This window comes from Hippocampus zosterae, chromosome 2, assembly GCF_025434085.1.
Source record: "Hippocampus zosterae strain Florida chromosome 2, ASM2543408v3, whole genome shotgun sequence".
Lineage (NCBI taxonomy): Eukaryota > Metazoa > Chordata > Actinopteri > Syngnathiformes > Syngnathidae > Hippocampus > Hippocampus zosterae.
This window is the reverse complement of record NC_067452.1, coordinates 17,294,065-17,313,866: the sequence shown is the minus strand read 5'-3', so window position 1 is coordinate 17,313,866 and position 19,802 is coordinate 17,294,065. Positions and strand designations below refer to the sequence as shown.

Here is a 19,802-nt window from a genome sequence, read left to right as displayed (position 1 = left end):
ATCCTTCCCCTTCTCCAGAAGACTCGCAGGATTGTCCACAGACGCAGCAGGAGTTTGGGACAGTTCTTGTACACTTTGTATGAAGTGCCACTCGGTCCTGGAGCAGAGCTCGCCCTTGCTCTGCGGACAACCTCCCTGACTTCCTTTAGCTGCAGCTCCGACATGTCGAACTGCTCTTCAGGTTCAGGGGGGTCTATGAGGATGTTGCATTCTCCCAGCTCCTGCTCTCTTGCGGGGTCGCTGTACGTCTGCTTCAGATGTTGGTTTATGATTTCCTGCGAGGAGACCAGCTTGCCACTCCGCTTCTGCCCCAGCAAATCCTTCGTGAACTTGAAGGGGTTAGCGATGAAAGCAGCACGCTTCCGTGCCCTCTCGCGTCGCCGCCTCCGGTGCCACTCTGCACGGCGGAGAACTCTAATCTTTTTCCGTAGGATGCACATTAGCTGGGCCAGGCCAGTGCGTTCCTCTTGTCCTGCCGCCTTGTACTGGGACTTCAGCGTTTTCATCTCCTGCCTGATGTTGTGGATCCTTACCGCTCTTTGATTCTTTGCGTATGTTGTTCCCGGGCTTTTCTTCTCCTCCTCGCCAAACCTTTCTGCTGCGAAGCTGACAATGACTGCTGTCATAGCTTTTAGCTTCCCGTCGGCGTGTCCCTTCGCCATAGCCTCCAGAATTTGGTCGACATCGTCGTCGAATTGCTTCCAGAGAGAGGTCATGCTAGCTGCAGGCCATTTGATCCGCCTCGTTTCAGACTTGATGCTCGAGGGATTAGTGTGCAACACGTGGAGGTTCTGGGCACTGTGGGGTGACTCCGGGCCCGGCACCTCCTGCGTCTCACCAGGTGTAACACCTGTGCGTTGTGTTGTTTCTGCTCCCAACGGGCACTTCATCCTCGCTCGGTGGATCTTCAAGCCATGGATGTTCTTGCAGACTGCAACGAATCCAACCCATGACGATTAACGCTACTCCTGATCTGTTGACAAGGCGACACGGTGTTCGACTGGTGAGCACGTCGGCCTCACGGTGCAGAGGTGCAGGGTTCACTTCCCGCCTTCCTGTGTGGGGTTTGCATGCCTGCATGGATTTTCTCCGGGTACAACGGTTTCCTCCCACATTCCAAAAACACGCATCGCAGGTTAACGGAGCACTCTAAATTGTCCCTAGATGTGAGTGTGAGTGTGACTGATGGTTTGTCTATGTGTGCCCTGCGATTGGCTGGCAACCAGTTCAGGGTGTCCCCCGCCTACTGCCCGAAGACAGCTGGGATAGGCTACAGCATGCCCGCTTGGAGGATAAGCGGATGAGAAAATGGTCTGTGTGACTCAGTAGAACGACTATATTCTGATGATTACCAACATTTTAGTATCAAACTTAATTCTTACTCACTGCATACCCGAAGGAGCCGTGGAGAAAAACACGTGGGCTGTAGGTATGTGAATCTCAGCACTGAGGACGATTCGATACACATCTCGATCCACTGCCAGCGATGCGATACTTAAACGATACATGGAATTTTCTGGCGATACGATGCGATACGTTTCACCGTCGATACACATTAAATTCAAATCAATGCGATCCGATACGATACAATGCAATTTGTTGCGATATTGTGCAATTAAACATGATGCAAATAAGCAAAGAAAAAAAGCTTTTAAAAAGATGGAATTCAGTATGTCTGGTATTACAAAAAGGATACCACTTTATTCCTTATAAACAGTAGAACTTGTAAAACAACTTATTTAAGCCCTTTCACAATTGGGTTTTGTGCAAAGAAATGTAAACAATTTGGCACCTGAGACTCACAGCTGTTGCTATAGTGTAAACACAAACAGACTATTCTCACTGAGTTTCTTATATGAAATAATATATATATATATATATATATATATATATATATATATATATATATATATATATATATATATATGAATCTATAGCGCAAGATGTCCACCCATCCACTGTAAGTGCAACTCTTTGCGCACTGTTCAGTGACACAGTAATCTAACTTCTCACTTTGTTTTGTTGTACACATCGGGAATATGTTTGTAAGTGAACACAGACCTCCATCCATCCATCCATCCATCCATCTTCTACCGCTTATCCGGGGCCGGGTCGCGGGGGCAACAGCTTTAGCAGGGAAGCCCAGACTTCCCTCTCCCTAGCTACTTCTTCCAGCTCTCCCCGGGGGATCCCGAGGCGTTCCCAGGCCAGCTGGGTGACATAGTCTCTCCAGCGTGTCCTGGGTCTTCCTCGGGGTCTCCTCCCGGTGGGACATGCCCGGAACACCTCACCAGGGAGGCGTTCAGGAGGCATCCGAATCAGATGCCCAAGCCACCTCATCTGGCTCCTCTCGATGTGGAGGAGAAGCGGCTCGACTCGGAGCCCCTCCCGGATGACCGAGCTTCTCACCTTATCTCTAAGGGAGAGCCTGCGGAGAAAACTCATTTCGGCCGCTTGTATCCGGGATCTCGTTCTTTCGGTCACGACCCATAGCTCGGGACCATAGATGAGGGTTGGAAAGTAGATCGACCGGTAAAGTGAGAGCTTCGCCCTTTGGCTCAGCTCCTTCTTCACCACGACAGACCGATACAACGTCCGCATCACAGCAGACGCTGCACCGATCCGCCTGTCGATCTCTCGCTCCCTCCTGCCCTCACTCGTGAACAAGACCCCAAGATACTTGAACTCCTCCACTTGGGGCAAGATCTCCTCCACTGGAAACGATTCCGACTTACTGCCGGCAATGCGAACCAAACTCTGACATCGGTGGTATAGTGACCGAACAGCGCGTATCAGGGGGTTCGGTACCTCATACCCACAAAGCACCCCCCACAGAACTCCCCGAGGGACACGGTCAAACGCCTTCTCCAAGTCCACAAAACACATGTGGACTGGTTGGGCGAATTCCCACATACCCTCGAGGACCCTGCTAAGGGTGTAGAGCTGGTCCACTGTTCCACGGCCGGGACGAAAACCACACTGCCCCTCCTCAATTTGAGGCTCGACTTCCTGACGGACCCTCCTCTCCAGCACCCCTGAATAGACCTTACCAGGGAGGCTGAGGTGTGATTCCTCTGTAGTTGGAACACACCCTCCGGTCCCCCTTTTTAAAAAGAGGGATTGGGTCTGCCAATCGAGAGGCACTCTCCCCGCTGACCACGCGATGTTGCAGAGGCGTGTCAACCAGGACAGCCCCACAACATCCAGAGCCTTGAGGAACTCCGGGCGGATCTTATCCACCCCTGGGGCCTTGCCACCGAGGAGCTTTTTAACCACATCGGTGACTTCAACCACAGAGATAGGAGAGCCCACCTCAGAGTCCCCAGATTCTGTTTCCTCCAAGGAAGGCATGTTGGTGGAGTTGAAGTCTTCGAAGTACTCTGTCCACCGGCTCACAACATCCCGAGTCGAGGTCAACAGCGCCCCATCCCCGCTGTACACACTGTTAGTGGTACACTGCTTTCCCCTCCTGAGACGTCGGATGGTGGACCAGAATTTCCTCGAAGCCGTCCTGAAGTCGGCTTCCATGGCCTCACCGAACTCCTCCCACGCCTGAGTTTTTGCCTCCATTTGGCTAGCCGATAACCGTCAGCTGCCACTGGGGTCCCACAGGCCATAAAGGCCCGATAGGACTCCTTCTTCAGCTTGACGGCATCCCTTACTGCTGGTGTCCACCAGCGAGTACGGGGGTTGCCACCACGACAGACACCAACCACCTTACAGCCACAACTCAGATTGGCCACCTCAACAATAGAGGCACGGAACACGGTCCACTCAGACTCAATGTCCCCCGCCTCCCCGGAACATGGGAAAAGCTCTGTCGGAGGTGGGAGTTGAAACTCCTTCTGACAGGGGATTCCGCCAGACGCTCCCAACAAACCCTCACTATACGTTTGGGTCTGCCAGGACGGACCGGCATCTTCTCCCACCATCGGAGCCTACTCACCCCCAGGTGGTGATCAATTGGCAGCTCTCTTCACCCGAGTGTCCAAAACACGCGGCCGCAAATCCGATGATACAACCACAAAGTCAATCATCGAACTGCGGCCAAGGGTGTCCTGGTGCTAAGTGCACATATGGACACCCTTATGTTTGAACAAGGTGTTCGTTATGGACAATCTTTAACGAGCACAGAGGTCCAATAACAAAATACCACTCAAGTTCTGATCGGGGGGGCCGTTCCTCCCAATCACACCCCTCCAGGTCTCACTGTCGTTGCCCACGTGAGCATTGAAGTCCCCCAGCAGAACAAGTGAGTCCGCAGCAGGAGTACGCTCCAGCACACCCTCCAAGGACTCCAAAAAGGGTGGGTACGCTGAACTGCACCCATGGGCCGGGCCCCATCAGTGCAGGCACGGCCACCAGGCGCTCGCCAACGAGCCCCACCCCCAGGCCTGGCTCCAGAGGGAGGCCCCGGTGACCCACGTCCGGGCAAGAGAAACTGGGTTCCGTTGGTCTTTTTAATCCGGCCTGCCGTAGGTTGGTACACACTTAAAGTTCGATGTAAATGATTGCGGCCCGGTAGTCCAGTGGTTAGCACGTCGGCTTCACAGTGCAGAGGTACCGGGTTCGATTCCAGCTCCGGCCTCCCTGTGTGGAGTTTGCATGTTCTCCCCTGGCCTGCGTGGGTTTTCTCCGGGTGCTCCGGTTTCCTCCCACATTCCAAAAACATGCGTGGCAGGCTGATTGAACACTCTAAATTGTCCCTAGGTGTGAGTGTGAGTGCGAATGGTTGTTCGTTTCTGTGTGCCCTGCGATTGGCTGGCAACTGATTCAGGGTGTCCCCCGCCTACTGCCCGAAGAGAGCTGGGATAGGCTCCAGCACCCCCCGCGACCCTAGTGAGGATCAAGCGGCTCGGAAGATGAATGAATGAATGATTGCATTAATTTCATTTGGACTTGTAATGACAGGCATTTCAACACCAGGTGGCGCAGTTACTTGAATTTGCAGAAAAAAGGGAGGGAGGGGGAGACGATACGGAAGCCCGCAGGACCGCCAACTCAAGCAACACCCGCTCGATACGACGGAATAAGTGTGTCCATGGCGCTACTTTATATCATTGGATCCAAAACAGCGACATGCAGTGCGTTTTACTGGAATCGCGAACATTTTTACGTCCATTTTACGATCATGGCATCCAAACGAAGAGGAACAGTAATGGCTGCGGAAGAGAAAGTGAAGTGTATCTGATTAAACGAAGCGGGTTACAAAGAACGAAACATTCAGGAGACGCTTGGAGTCAAAAAGACTAAAATCTACGAGACTTTGTAAAACGAGGAAGCGATTCTTGCTCAGTCCGATTTTGGCTGTTTCCATGCTCAGAGTGAATTGCTTGAGGATCGAGTCAATCAACGTTTACTGGAATGGTTTGACTGTTGTTGTGCTAAAACCTTTCCGCAAACTGGACCACTAATAAGAGAGGAGATGAGTTGCATCGCGCTAACTATGGGCATCGAAGACGTCGAAGAGTCCCGTGGCTGGCTTCAAACATTTGTTGCACGACATCAGCTGAGCGACGCTGTCTTGTGTGGTGATCAAGGGGAGGTCAAGTTCGAGACAGTGAGTGAGTGGAAAGAAAGCCACCAGGTCTTTTACTCATCTCATTTTGTAGCAAATAGTCCTAACTTTGTTCTATTTTGTCACATACCTGTACTGTATGCTGCTGTTTTTGGGCAATATACTGTATTGTTGTACTTTGTTGCTTGTCTTGTCACACATGTATGTTATTAACATACTTGGAAGTTCATACATGTTGGATTGATTATTTTTAGTCATCATACATTCGCTTATGTCTGACATGATAAATTGATTATGCTTGCAAAGAAGAACGCTTATGCTTGCAATCATTAATTGACTATGCCTGCAATGAAGAACGCTTCTGCTTTTAACATTTTTTCAATTTTTTACATTCTTTATGTACTCACAGGGGCGGCCCGTTAGTCCAGTGGTTAGCACGTCGGCTTCACAGTGCAGAGGTACCGGGTTCGATTCCAGCTCCGGCCTCCCTGTGTGGAGTTTGCATGTTCTCCCCGGGCCTGCGTGGGTTTTCTCCGGGTGCTCCGGTTTCCTCCCACATTCCAAAAATATGCATGGCAGGCTGATTGAACACTCTAAATTGTCCCTAGGTGTGAGTGTGAGCGTGGATGGTTGTTCGTCTATGTGTGCCCTGCGATTGGCTGGCAACCGATTCAGGGTGTCCCCCGCCTACTGCCCGGAGACGGCTGGGATGGGCTCCAGCACCCCCCGCGACCCTAGTGAGGATCAAGTGGTACGGAAGATATGTACTCACATTTTATCCATTATATACTCACTTTTATAATCAAGAATGCTTGGTGCACTGTGTGGAAGTTTAGGGACGCAACCACCTTTCCGAGGACGTGGTTGGGAAGAGATGAATGTTAAGACTAAACAGTGAGCAAGGGTGAACAGTGAATGGAGCTATCAACACCAGCTGCGGCGTTATGTTTTTGTGACAATTGCACACATGTACGTAATTTGCACTCACATACACACACATAGTCAAAGAAGTTCAGTGTGTGTTCAACAGCCCCCACCCTTTAGGTTGGACACACCTATGTAGTAGCGTTCCCAATAAATGAGGAGGTGAAGGGGGAGATCGTTAGGGTTACGTGCCGAGAATTGAAACCGAACGCTCCTCCTCGTTCCCTCCTGGTACCAGAATCGAGTCTCCTGTCTCCTCCTGTCTCCTCCTTTTGGTTATTCCTGAGTGTCAAATTGGACAAACCTGACATTTTTGGGGGCTCGTCCGGGATCGCAATACACCTGACGCCTCCAGACGCTGAGTCCACGGCCAGGAAGACCGTGGCCACGGCAAAAACACCCTTTCCGGGACTGGGTTTCGGCTCCTCGTCTGGGGGCTGAGGGTTGAAGCTAATCCAGAGGAGAGAGGACTACTCTTGGTGGTAAGTAGGGCGGCGGTGTCCTGTACGTACTTAAACTCCGCTTAAACACTCTAGGTTGGGGTGGTCTTTAAATCTGTTTTTAATTGAAACCCTCTCAGGACAGGTGTTGCAGATTTGCGACATCCTAATAGCTAGACTACACCTGGTTTGAGAACCTATTTGAGCCTGAGAGGGGTTTGTTGAGAAGGGACTCTTTCAACGTTGATTGAGTGTTTGCGCACCGGCAAAAAAGGACGTGGTCTTTTTAAGCCGCAAAGCCCTGAGCCATACTAGTCCCTATCAGGCATATAGACCGGCAAGTCTCATAAACTGGTGAGGGCGACGGTGTCCTGCACGTGCTTAAACTCCGTGTGTAAATAATGTGTATTAAACTCCGGGTATAAATAATGTGTATATAGTGCGTTACCTCGGGTGAAGGTAGTCGGATAAAAGCAAATTAAATGCGCATAAATGAATGACTGTGTAACTGTGTGAGTGGAGGTTCGCTACCTCATTTGAACAGGACATTTGTTGTGGCAACTGTCTGAGGAAGCAGATGCAAGAATTTCCCGCCACCTTGGTGGTAGAAGGTTGGAAATTACCTCAGTCGGAGAAATTGCCACCCTGTTCAAGGGAAAAGTCAGCCTAGTTACCCTAGGTAAACTGCTGACTCTCAAATTTGTGAAATGGGGGATACCAAATGGATAAAATGGATCCTAAAATGAAGTTAACATGTACGGACTGGAAATTCGTGGAGAGCCAATGTCCTTCTAAGATAAAACATCTAAATTTGTGGATATAAAAAGGAAAATTTTGCTGACCGGCTGAACACGCAAACATTACTGCACCTGCAGGATAATATGAGAATTATGTGCGAAAATGACAGAGAGAAAATGGATATGAAGACATTGAGTTCTGGATGTTCTTGTCTGAAAAGAAGCAGAAAGTGAATGAGGAAGAGGGAATAGCGAAAGTTGAAAGAAGGGAGCGCGTCAGTGAGATGGAATTTAACCATGACAAGAGCGATGGAAACGTTATGTTTCACAGGAGAGAGGATGATGAGTTGGGACCGGTAGGTTTACGGACAGGAGTAAAACAGAAAGTGGAGAGCGAAAGTGAGCTTGAGATGACATCCACAAATCCCGTTACACCATCATTGTATTCATCCCTTCCAACTTCAACATCTCCTTTTCCACCATTATTTTTTAATAAGTAATAATTCTTATTTGTTGGTGTTGTGGGGCAGAAGGCCACATTTCCCGTGACTGTCCCAAGAGTAAATTTGTAAGCGCACGACGAGACATTCCTGCTTCTCAGCGAGAGATAGCAATTTCCTTGTTGGCTTCTTGATGGAAGGAAGTTTCATTTTGAAGGAACACGGAACGTGATAGCGGCCTGTTTGACGGTAAATTGATGTTGTATATCGATATTTGGATGTAGTGAAGTGTTCTAGCAGGTGACAGAAGTTTGTAGATGCTTAACTTGGTTGAGAGTGTTAGCAAGGTGAATATTTTGGTTAGTCTGTAGAGTTGTGTCTGCGAGTATGTGTTGGATTAGTCTTTGCGTGTGGGTGTGTAGATAAGCGTGACTCTTGGCACGACTCATGGAGTCCTGTTTGTTTTATTTTCTGGCTTTTGCAGTGTAGAAGGTTTGTATGGCATCTCTTATAATTACTTGTAATTGTAAGTGTTTTTATTATAATTATTAACAGCACTTCAGCTTCATTATTTCAACCGGCGCTACATGAAGTATGTGTAAATCAGGTAAAAAAATAAAATGGTTGAGTATAGGTGTGGTGACGCAGAGAGTTTTGGATACTTAACACTGAAAGGCAAGTGAAAATATTGATGGTGAGACGTAAGGTGATGATGGAGGTTGAGTATGTTGAGAATACAGAAAGGCGCAGGCAGGTGAGGTTTGACACAGCGATGCTACGAATGAGGAGGTCACCGTGTGTTTAGGTTGAAAAGGGCCGGAAGGTCACGAGATGCTTAGATGGTTGTTTGTAAGTCGTGAACACAATTTTTTGTTTGTGTTGAGTGGTCGTCAGTGGACGTGTGTGGGACGTTGTTAACTTTCTGGGAGGAGTTAGAATGTGTAAGTATACAGTGAAGGCCTTGATTTGGATGATTTATAAATGTTATCTGTCTGTGGGTTTCAATTATCTTATTTGTTTTTTCAATGCTTCTGTTATGCTGCTAATTGCCAGAATGTTCCGATTATGTTCCAATGTCTTTTAGATTACGTTCATAAGATGCACATTTCTCTTGAAACATGAGAAGAGCCATCACGGCTCCTGATGTCGGAGAAATGATGGTCTTGTCTCATGAAATTTTATAAATTCAGTTACAACTTTGCTATCCGTGGATTGTGTTGTGCCTTCCGTCATTCGGAAATTTAATGACTAGAGTTGAAGCTATCGTCGAACATACAGATTCTTGTTGGTTTGAGTCATAAAAAAACCCGTCAGATTTTAAGACATGTCTCATTTGTGCATACACGGGCTGAATTTCTAATTTCATTTGTCACAAGAGCAAAATCTTCCAGCTTTAATCAGCGTGTTTCAGGGTCACGTGTGAATAATTTACAATTGGCTTCGTTAACTTAGTATGACTGCACGTTTTAAGGTCAACAGTGGCATTTCTGAGAATCACGCACCCTAGGTGGTGTTTATCAAAGACAGTTGTGGCATAGATAAGCCTTTTGGCAGCCTTGAGCAGTGTATGGTGCGAACTCTGCATGCTGGAGGAGTGCTAGGAAAAAAAAACACTAGCATGACGTTTTTTTGTCGCCTGGTTGGCATTTATTTTGCGTGTCTATGTTATGTCGATCCCATTTAACGCTGGAAAAATGCACAGTGCTTAACCGTGCTACCTTGTTATTGCTTCCTGATGGGTGTTTGTTTGTTTGTTTGTTGGAATGTAAACAGATAATAGTGATTTGAGAGGTTGTAGGGGGAAGTACAACAAACTTGTCTCGTCTTATCTCCCGTTTTGTGTGTTTGTTGATTTGTTTAATATTAATATTGCGATAACATGCATGGCGGGCTGATTGGAAACTCTAAATTGTCCCTAGGTGTGAGCATGGGAATGAGTGGTTGTGCTTGTGTCTGTGTACCCTGTAATTGGTTGGTGACCGGTTCAGGGTGTCCCCTTGTTACTGCCCGGAGATGGCTGGAATGGCTGGACTTTTCCCGGATTTCCCAGGGTTACAACCACATCACCCTCCCGCCACTTCTCGGTTTTTCGTTGAACCTCTGGTGGGTGTTTATCTACGTCAGGGGTGCCCAAAGTTTTTGGACCGAAGATCGACCTTTCGTTCAACCAACCTCCCGGGATCGCCCCTTACCACGCACGCACGCGCACACACACGCACACGCACACACAGGCACACGCGTGCGCCATGATGAGAAGCCAAACACGGAAGCAAGCGATGCACTTTTGCAGCCTGTTGACTATCGTAGCTCACACGTGCCGTTTTAAAGTGCTTCCCTCAGCCCTCTAGACTCCTATTTTTTGCCCGTGCCCTCTGTGAATTGGGCACTAAGCAACCTGAATGATAATAATGACAATAAAAGATACAGCGCAACAGCTCCGATCACAAGTAGCAATTGCAGACTGCTGAGCGCGAACCACTTCCGGTGACGGAGGTCACGCGCCACTGTAGGTTAAAGATTTACCTGCTTTATTTTATTTATTTTTTTATATTTGGGGGTTGGGGGAATGAGATTGATAGGATGATTAGGGTGCAGTGTACATTCACACAAAAAATATATTATTAACACATACAAAGACACACAATGTTTTTGTTTTTTCTCCTCTACACTTTTCGGATCTAATTCGGACCAGTCCTAGATCTACCGGTCGATCAGGATCGACGTAATGGGCACCCCTAATCTACGTCCTAATTTGGGGGATTTGCATTTGTTTACATTTGAACGAACATTTGAGTATACAATCAAAAGCAGCCTCATGCAAGACAGCTCGTGAGTTATTTCCAATGTACACAGCTGCAGGGTACCCAGAATGCATGTTTATTCAGTCAAACACAAAAATAGTACACTTCAAAAAAAGTGCCCAACCGGCACACTTGGAATCTCTTGGCTTGACAACAGCAATTGGTCACTCAGAGGCAGCACAAGTAGCAAGGGAAGCACACAACTATGTCATTAAACAATACAGTTCAGAATTTGCTTGTGCGAGTCAAATACTATTGACAACAAATTGAGGTATTCCTCTGCGTCAAACATTTTTAAGAGGCAACCTTAGCCATGAACTCGCAGAGGAAAACTTACTGACCTTACAGGTCTGCATCGGAATCAGCCACGTGTATCAAAGTGACCGGGATGATGAGACTCTGACCCCAGGAGGCACTGCTGAAGGTAATTGAAGCAGAGCCGGCTGCTTGGAGGTCCAAAGCCCCGATGGTGTACTTTGACAGACTTGGGGAGTCGCATTGTGCCTCGGCCTTTAGAATACTGATGAGTGGAGAACTGGTGACCACCTACGAAAAACAAAGATATTTCACTCGATTCGATTTCCTCACACAGACCAGGGCATCGTTATTTTTCTGAAAACCACAGTTGCCTCTGACCTCCATGTCTGCTTGGGCAGCAGCTGGATCAAAGACTGTGAGCTCCGCAGTTGGACGCAGGTTTGAGAGCGTCAGCTCTGTCAGGTCTGAGTACAGGCCGGCGGTGGCGCTGACCTGCTTCCCTGAGAAGGCGCTGCCCTCCAGGGCAGCCTTCACCAGCAGGTTACTCATGGACATGCTGCAAACTCTGGTCAGTAGGGCTGCCGTTGGCTGCAAGGTCACGGAACACGTGTATAAACCTATGGCAAGGACAAAAGGGAAACGGGAGGCCTTGGGTGACAAAATGATGACAAACAATGTGTTAGCATAAACAAATGACAGTTTAAAAAAAGGCCGTTATAATCCTCCCCTCCAAGTGGTAACATAATACATTAGAAAGCGCATCAATTTCTGTTCTGCTCTCATCTCTGAATTTCTTAGTGAAAAGTAATTTGGTCACATGTTCCCATCAGCACTCCGTTAGAATGAGCAAAATGGGTGCCTCCTTGACCAGGTTGCGGATTCCCTCCGAGGGGTCCGAAACACAATTCGACAAGCTTTCACGCATGAGGGAGCCTTTGGAGCTCAATACTTAAAACCTGGCGCCTTTTATGGGCAACGTTAAAAGCACTCCTTGGGCCACGCCGATACGGATTCTAGACTTTAAGCAGACCTACCTCAAGTGAATGAGTGCATTACATTTGTTGCACATGCTGCAGTCAAGATTTTGAAACAACCACGTTTGTCTCCTTTGGATTTCCGTAGCAGAAAAAAAAATAATGGCAAAAAAAGTCACAACAATTAGCCATTTACTAGACCTATAATTATATGTACAAAAAGATGTACGTTGATGTGTTATGATTTGTTTTCATATTCCAGAAATTAATAGTGGGATTTAAAATGAATGAAGACTGACAAATCAAAAATGGAGTGATGAAAATGCATTCTCCCGCTCATGTCAAACCCACGTGGCGGGGGGGGGGGGGGGTTGTCTTTGGCTGTTTCCACAGGAATGTCAAGTCAGAAAAGACGTACCACTGCTGGTGTCAAAGCTGATGTGCGTTTTAAAGACGCTGCTTGCAGAGACATCAACATCATAGCCTGTAAAGCTCAGGTGGCAAGCGACGGAGATTTCTGGCTGCAGCTGCGCAATGGCTTCGGTCTGGACAGAGGAGCAGGTTCCTGCAGGATACATTACAGTGGCATGAGCGAAGGCCGACAATCAACACCGCGGTTACATGAATTAGATGAAGGACGGGAAGGCGGAAGGGGCTGTGCAGAAAGGATTTGAGTGAGAGATTTAATATGCTTCACTGTTCAATAAATATTTGAAACTGAGGGCTCACACAGCAAACTGAGGTAAGTCCGTACATGTATTTCATTTCATCGAGTCTGAGGGATCACATCGGAGAGCAGTGTTGTGAATATATGTTGTTGACATATGCTTAGTTCCTCACCCGAGATAGTGGCTTGCAAGGTTCAATGAACATGGAACACAGTGCTCTGTATTGGGTCAGTAAAATCAGTAGACAAATAGCAACAGTTTTAATGTCCAATGATGAAAAATATTATTCGCTTTAAGAGTGTGCTTTTTTTGCATGAAGCCAGGGGACACGAATGGTTTTGTACTTGGACCCTGCTTAATTACATACTGATCATATGAAGTGATACTTTTTATTTTTGTGTGGTGATTTGGTGATTATTGACATGAGTAGTGACAAAAGGTTGACTAAAGTTGGGTCCTTTCAATACCGATGAGGTTGGCTCCTTGTCCTCTGGTCGTGAGAAAGACTTCAGTCTGCTTGCCAATTTTCACTGGCAAGGCTTGTTGTGGTTTTGCAGCTGTGTTGGTAGCCGATTTCACCACAACCTAACATTCAGGAGAAAAACAATCAATGAATACCATTAGCAATCACAACCTTCTCAGTTTTGGTAGGGTCAGATGCACATTTGAAAAAAAAAAAAGAGGAAACACCTCATGGTTTGATAATACATAAAATAAGAGATACAGTGTCTGTATAAATATGCAGGTGATCATCTTTGGGGAAATACACACAGTGGACTGCATTCAGTGATGCACAAAAATTGTCAGGCAATTGGACAAAATCTGATGAGGAGGCACTTGACCACAAAGGCAAGGGTTCTAAACTTTTTTTTGTCTTGTGTACCCCTGAACCTTTGTGTCATACCATGAGTACCACCACTCATTTCAGTTGATAATCTTCTAAAAGCAGAACGTAACACAACTGAAAATAAACAGGTTCATATATTCTTTTTAAAATGACATCGAAGTCATGAATGAACTTCCGTATGCTCTTGATCCAAACAAAATACAGTAAACTGTATTTATCAGAAAAAAAGACTGAGTTTATTTGAATGTGTTGAGCTGAGTGATTATTGTCGTCCCAGGGAAATAAATGGGAGCACACTGATACCACTTCATTGACGGGCTTATGAAATGACTGAGAATGCATTTTCACCATGCATTGTTAAGACAGAATCGGTTACCTCTTTCATCACAACAACTGACGGCCTGAAGGAATAAATAAATAAAATAATCAATCAATCAATAAATAAATAAATTTCGCTAATTTGGCATGAGGTATTTCAGTGAATTCTATCAGATGGATTACAATAAGTAGCTATGGTGGATCAAGTCAACGTACTTTACCTCTCTGTATGTTTTCAAAACACCAGGTATCTCATAGTACACAGTCGCTGCCCCAGAGTTTCTGGCTACAGCCGCACCAGTTTGGGAGTCGACCTGGAGTACGGCATTGGCTGAGGAGCTCCAAATACCGTGGCCTCCTGCAGAGAAGAGGAAATTGAAAAAATTGCCCGAGATGATGAAACTAAAACTATTCAGGGGGCTTGAGATAATTATATACTGTACACATATTTCTCACCGTCCTGCCTGTCTAGTTGAGCAGTGAAGCAAATGACGTCTCCCACCACCAGCCTCTGGGCCTCTTCCGGCTGAATGGCATGCTCCACAGGAAGTGCAATGGCGTCTGCCACGAGGATTCTCACTGTCGTATACAGACAGCAGCGTGAAACCTGTTTTGACGGTCCGGACTGTCACAGTATGGTTACTGGGCCCAAACTCGACCTGCACCAGATCATCCCTGACAGCCAGAAACAAAATAGCCATTAAAAAACTGCAGGCTTGTTCAACTTTTTCTTTTTTGACCATAAACCATGATTCAAATTTTGCGCACAAAAAAGAGAGAAAGCCATGATTGTACTGGTGGTAAAGCAGATACAGCAGCATATTTCGACACGCTGTTCGTATTGGTGCTCTGATTTGACATGAGTTAAACTCAGGAAGCAGTTAGCTTATGAACATGCTTAAAAAACTGCTGCTGTCGCTTATATTTGGCATATAAGTCTTCCATTGGAAATCTCAAATTGAACATCTGACCAAATGCTGTGGCCAATAATATTTGAAAAGAAAACGAGCAGCGAAGTGTTTCAATTTTGCGGATATTTTTTTCTGAAACAGGTGTTGCCGTCTGACTCCACCGAAAGAGCATCGCACTCCCAGCTGAACTACATGTACCTGTCAAATCCGAGTGTCTCTTGAAGATTTTAGAACAATTAAACACAGCCTATTCTTTTTGTCTCTGGAGTATACGCCTTGTATGACACCGATTTTGATTGGTTTCCCGTCAAAGTGAATGTCAGCACCTTGAGTGCACTGTAACAGAATTAATTTGTCGCGAAGAACGATGAGGAGACTTTCCTTCCGTGCCAAACACTCCCACTCATTGAAGTCACTCACACCACAACAGAACTCCTTGTGTTTGAAACCATGGAGAGGGAACAGCCTCGTAAATTAACTTAGTGAATTACAAGGCGCGTCTGCCTCATGAATCCAAACCATATTGGCAGTGTTGAAATGTTGATTTGCCGACTTCATTACACACAGAGCCTTGTTAGAATTTGTGTGAGAAAGCAGCATTGAATTGTCAGTATTTTGGCTTGATTGCCTTTTGGAAATTATACATGGAGATGGGGTAATGATTAATCGACAACTGGTCGATTATCAAATAAAGTGAAAATTATTTTTGAAAACCAACTAATTGTTCGGAGACCTTCTTTAAATGTAGATTGTCCAAGACCTCAGAATTTCAGACCGAACAGGTTAAAATATTCTCAGATTTTTATTGTCCTCCATGAAAGCAGACTCAAAATCTTTGTGTCAAATCAAAATCTAGATTTGGAAACATCTGCTTGTACATTGGAAAGCAAACATCAGCAATTAATTTTTGTTGGTCCTTTTTGTTTTGTCTTTTCAAATAAAAGGTAGCAAGGTATCAATCAGATCAAACAAACTCATGATGATCAACCATGTTTTAAAAATGTAATTGGCATGATTCTTTGAATACTGGCTAAATTAGGGAACAGATTGGGGCGACAGAAGCTCAGTCTGCTGTGAAAACACCAAAAGCAAAAAGACTTGTTTGAGAGACACGAGTTTGCATCCTGCCTGTTGTCGGCGCCTGTGCACTTAAGCAAGGCGCAGAGTCCCCTCAAACGCAGCGCAGAGATGCAGAAGCATTTGTGCAAGATCAAATCCGACCACCAATCCCTATCCCTCCTGGCCTGCAAATGTGCATGGTCTCGCTCGTTGCGGTGAATGACATTTAAGATCGAGAGTGACAATTCAACTAAGTGAATTTATGTTATTAATTAACTGTTATGCTCAATGACATTTGGAAAGAAATAATTATGTTAATTATCCAAAGTTGTTGGCATCGTACAACGGACTCATCGAGCAAACACGTTTGAGCGACTTGTGGCTTTTGGCGCACCACTCCTCAGCGACAAGCGAGAAAACATTCACGAACACCGACAAGGAGAGTGGAAACTGACCTGTTAGTGGAGAAGGTGAGATGGCTGTCGGAGCTGTGCAAGACCTCTCCAGTGCTGGCGTGAAAATAAACGGTGAAGGTGAGGACTATGCCCAAAGGGAGGGCTTTCAGGCTCTCCTTGGTGTACGTATGTAACACTGGACCCGGACTGAAGCGCACATAGGACACCGGCACCACCTGAGGGATGAGGATGGTGGGTAAGGAGGGCAGTGTTGCCTTCAGAGACAATGTCAACTCAAGACTTTGTACAACTGTTTATCACGCAGCAGACGGCCTACAAAGCTCCCTTGAACATAAACGTGGGTGCACATTGGAACAGGAAACACAGTCAAAAACGCCATCTAGACAAAACTGAAAAACATCACCGATAACTTTCTTTTTAAGATCATTTGAGGGGCTTATGAACTAGGGTAAATTATGAAAGCATGTTCGTGGCAACTAACTGGGGCAATGCATCTCGTATTATGGATGACCACTATTTGAGGAATTAGTCCACTTGGAGCAGTACAAGTATTTTTTCTGGATTAAAGATGTAGTGAAAATTCGGTCACCGAAAACGTGATCCGAAAATCCGAAACAGGTCACACAGGTCAAACTGACCTTGACTGCAATGATGAGAGTCTGATTGACACCAAAAGACTCTTGGGAAGTAACGAGCAGGGATGAAATGCCAGTGATTGATCCAGAGACCAGGAAGCCCTTTTCATCAACTTGAGCAACAGCAACCTGGTCAGCGTGATCCAGGATACGGTATGACAGTGCACCCACACCGTCTCTAGTACACAAGACAAAACAATAATTACAGATCTGATTTGCCTCAGCATTTCATTGAGCAACAAGATAAACATGCAAGTTGAATTAACCTGTTTGTTTGAAGTTTGAGGACTGCGTTTGGGGTCATGAGAATCTCTTCGGCCTGGACTTTGGGATTAAGCATGTGCAGTTTGTCATAGACCTTTAGGCAAACGTCATGACAACATCATTATTTGGGCACAAGTAACACGTCAGAGTCTAACACACTGTAAAGTTGGGTGCATTGGTCTTGAATATACACTCTTATCCCTTCATAATATTCCACGGACAAATAACTTCACTGCATATTTGTGTCAAATCTTAATACAAGACCATTTTTAGAGATGTACCTGAATTTGGACCTCATCTTCGAGCTGTAATTGATTCTCAGCAAGTTGACCAAGAACAGGGTCGACAACTCTGAGGACAACCTTGAGCCCAGTCCACCCTCTTGTCTGACCAGTTACAGTCATGCCGAAATTGTACTCCGAGTTGAGCTCCATGTTATTCTGAGATTTTACAAGAGCAAATCATGTAAAACGTGCATGGGGTACAACAGTGAGGGTAGCTACTTCAGTTAATGGAGAGACAGCACGGTCAGCCTGATAAAAGGAACCACTAAAGAGAAACATACCACAGAGAGTCTCGACTGCACATCCAGGATGTCCCTTTTGGTAGTGGACCAGTGGAAGCAAAGTCCCGGCAGAACATTACCAAATGTGAAGGCTGTTTGACGATTGGTCACACCCATCACAGATACAGGCATCTACAGAAGGAAGCAAGATGCAACAAGGGCCAATGCCAATCATCTCCAAATTGTTGTTTCTTTGGAAATAGTCTTTACTTAAATGTACATTCACAAGGTTGTACCTGCGCTCCCGTCTCGATTCGTGTAATGGGTGCTTGAATTCGAATGGCAGTCAAACGCAACACCTCAACTTCCACTTGATCCTGAAGACACATGACTGATGTGAGGAATTCATCTGTTCAAGCATCTGTTCAAAGAAAACTCACTCTGCATGAACCCATCTTTGGTTTTCTTTTTCCTACCTTTGACACAACAACCAGTTTGCCCGTTTCAGCATCGACAGCCTGGATGAGTCCCGTCACCGTGACATGACCAGTGGTCATACCCTTGATATGACCAATGCCGTTTACAGAAGCGATGTCCTCATTAGTGAGCGAAAACAGAATATTGGACTGAGCCTGCGGGCCACCCTCAGATGTGATCTAGAAACGGGGGGGCATCAAAAGGTTTCTCACAAAATACATTTGAGCCGTGTAACCCAAGGGCGCAGGTATTTCAGAAAAGTTGTGGCCGTTCATTTTACTGTGACAAAAGTAGAGTCAAACAATCATTTCATGAACCCTTTACATAAATCTTCTGAAGTGGTCGATCACTTGGGTGTATTCCATACATTCATCCATCCATTCTTGACCGCTTATCTGGGTCGCGGGTTTAACAGGTTTAGCAGGAAAGCCCAGGTATTTCCAGGACAGCCAGGAGATGTGTGTCCTCGATCATCCGTGGGGCCTCCTGTCAGTGGGACATGCCCTGAACATCTCACCATGGAGGTGTCCGAGAGGCATCCTAATCAGATGCCCGAGCCACCTCATCCGGCTCCTCTCAACATGGGGGGGGAAGTGGCTTGATTCTGAGCCCTTACGGGATGACTGAGCTTCTCACCTTATCTCTTAGGGAGAGCATGGACACTCTTCGGAGGAAACTCATTTCGGACGCTTGTATCCAGGATCTCGTTCTTTAGGTCACAGCCCAAGATCCTTATCATAGATGAGGGCAGGAACGTAGTAGATTGACCCGTAAATTGAAAGCTTTGCCTTTTGGCTTAGCACCCTCTTCACAACGACAGACCGATACAAAGTCTGCATCATAGCACACCCTGCACCGATCCGCCTGTCGCCTATATTGCGAACCGCTCCAGTGAGAGTTGGAGATCCTGCCTTGAAGAAGCCAACTGCACCACATCTGCAAAAAGCAGAGATGCAACACTGAAGCCACCAAACCAGGCCCCCTTAACGCCTCCGCTGCATTTACAAACTCTGTCCAGAAAGGTGATGAACAGAATCTGTGACAAAGGGCAACCTGGGCGGAATCCAACCCTCACTGGGACTAATTTGACTTACTGCAGCCAATGCGAACTAAACTCTGACATCGGTGGTATAGGAACCAAACTGCCCATATCAGGGGAGGGGATTTCGGTACCCCATACTCCCGAGCACCACCCACAGAGCTCCTTGAGGGATAGGATCTAACGCCTTCTCCAAGTCCACAAAGCCGGGACGAAAACCACACTGCTCATCCTGCATCTGAGACTCGAATTCCCGACAGACCCATTCTGTCGGACTCTCCCAACAAACACTGGCAATACATTTCGGCTTGCCAGGTTCCCGACATCAGAGCTCAGTTGACAGCTCCAGCCATCTCTTCACCCGGGTGTCCAAAACGTATGACCACAAAGTCAATCATCGAACTACCGCCACATATGGACACTCTTTTATTTGATAATTGATCGAACATGATGACGATGAAGATGCCCACACCTCCTCTGCGCCTCTCACCGTGGGCAAATCCAGAGTGGAAGCGAGTCCAACCCCTTTTGAGAGAAGTGATACCAGACCGTGGGGGTCTGTATAGTGAGG

The 19,802-nt window shown here is 46.5% G+C and overlaps 1 protein-coding gene across 1 annotated transcript in view; it reads right to left on the bottom strand.

Moving 5' to 3' along the window:
* The window catches only part of LOC127596241 (nuclear pore membrane glycoprotein 210-like), a 49,532-nt gene extending 38,168 nt beyond the window's left edge, over positions 1-11,364 (bottom strand). Inside the window, exon 1 of the mRNA XM_052058503.1 lies at positions 11,202-11,364. Within this exon, the coding sequence (XP_051914463.1) occupies positions 11,202-11,216 (15 nt within the window). The 5' untranslated portion in view covers positions 11,217-11,364. The remainder of the gene's footprint in view (positions 1-11,201) is intronic.
* Positions 11,365-19,802: the final 8,438 nt, after the last annotated feature.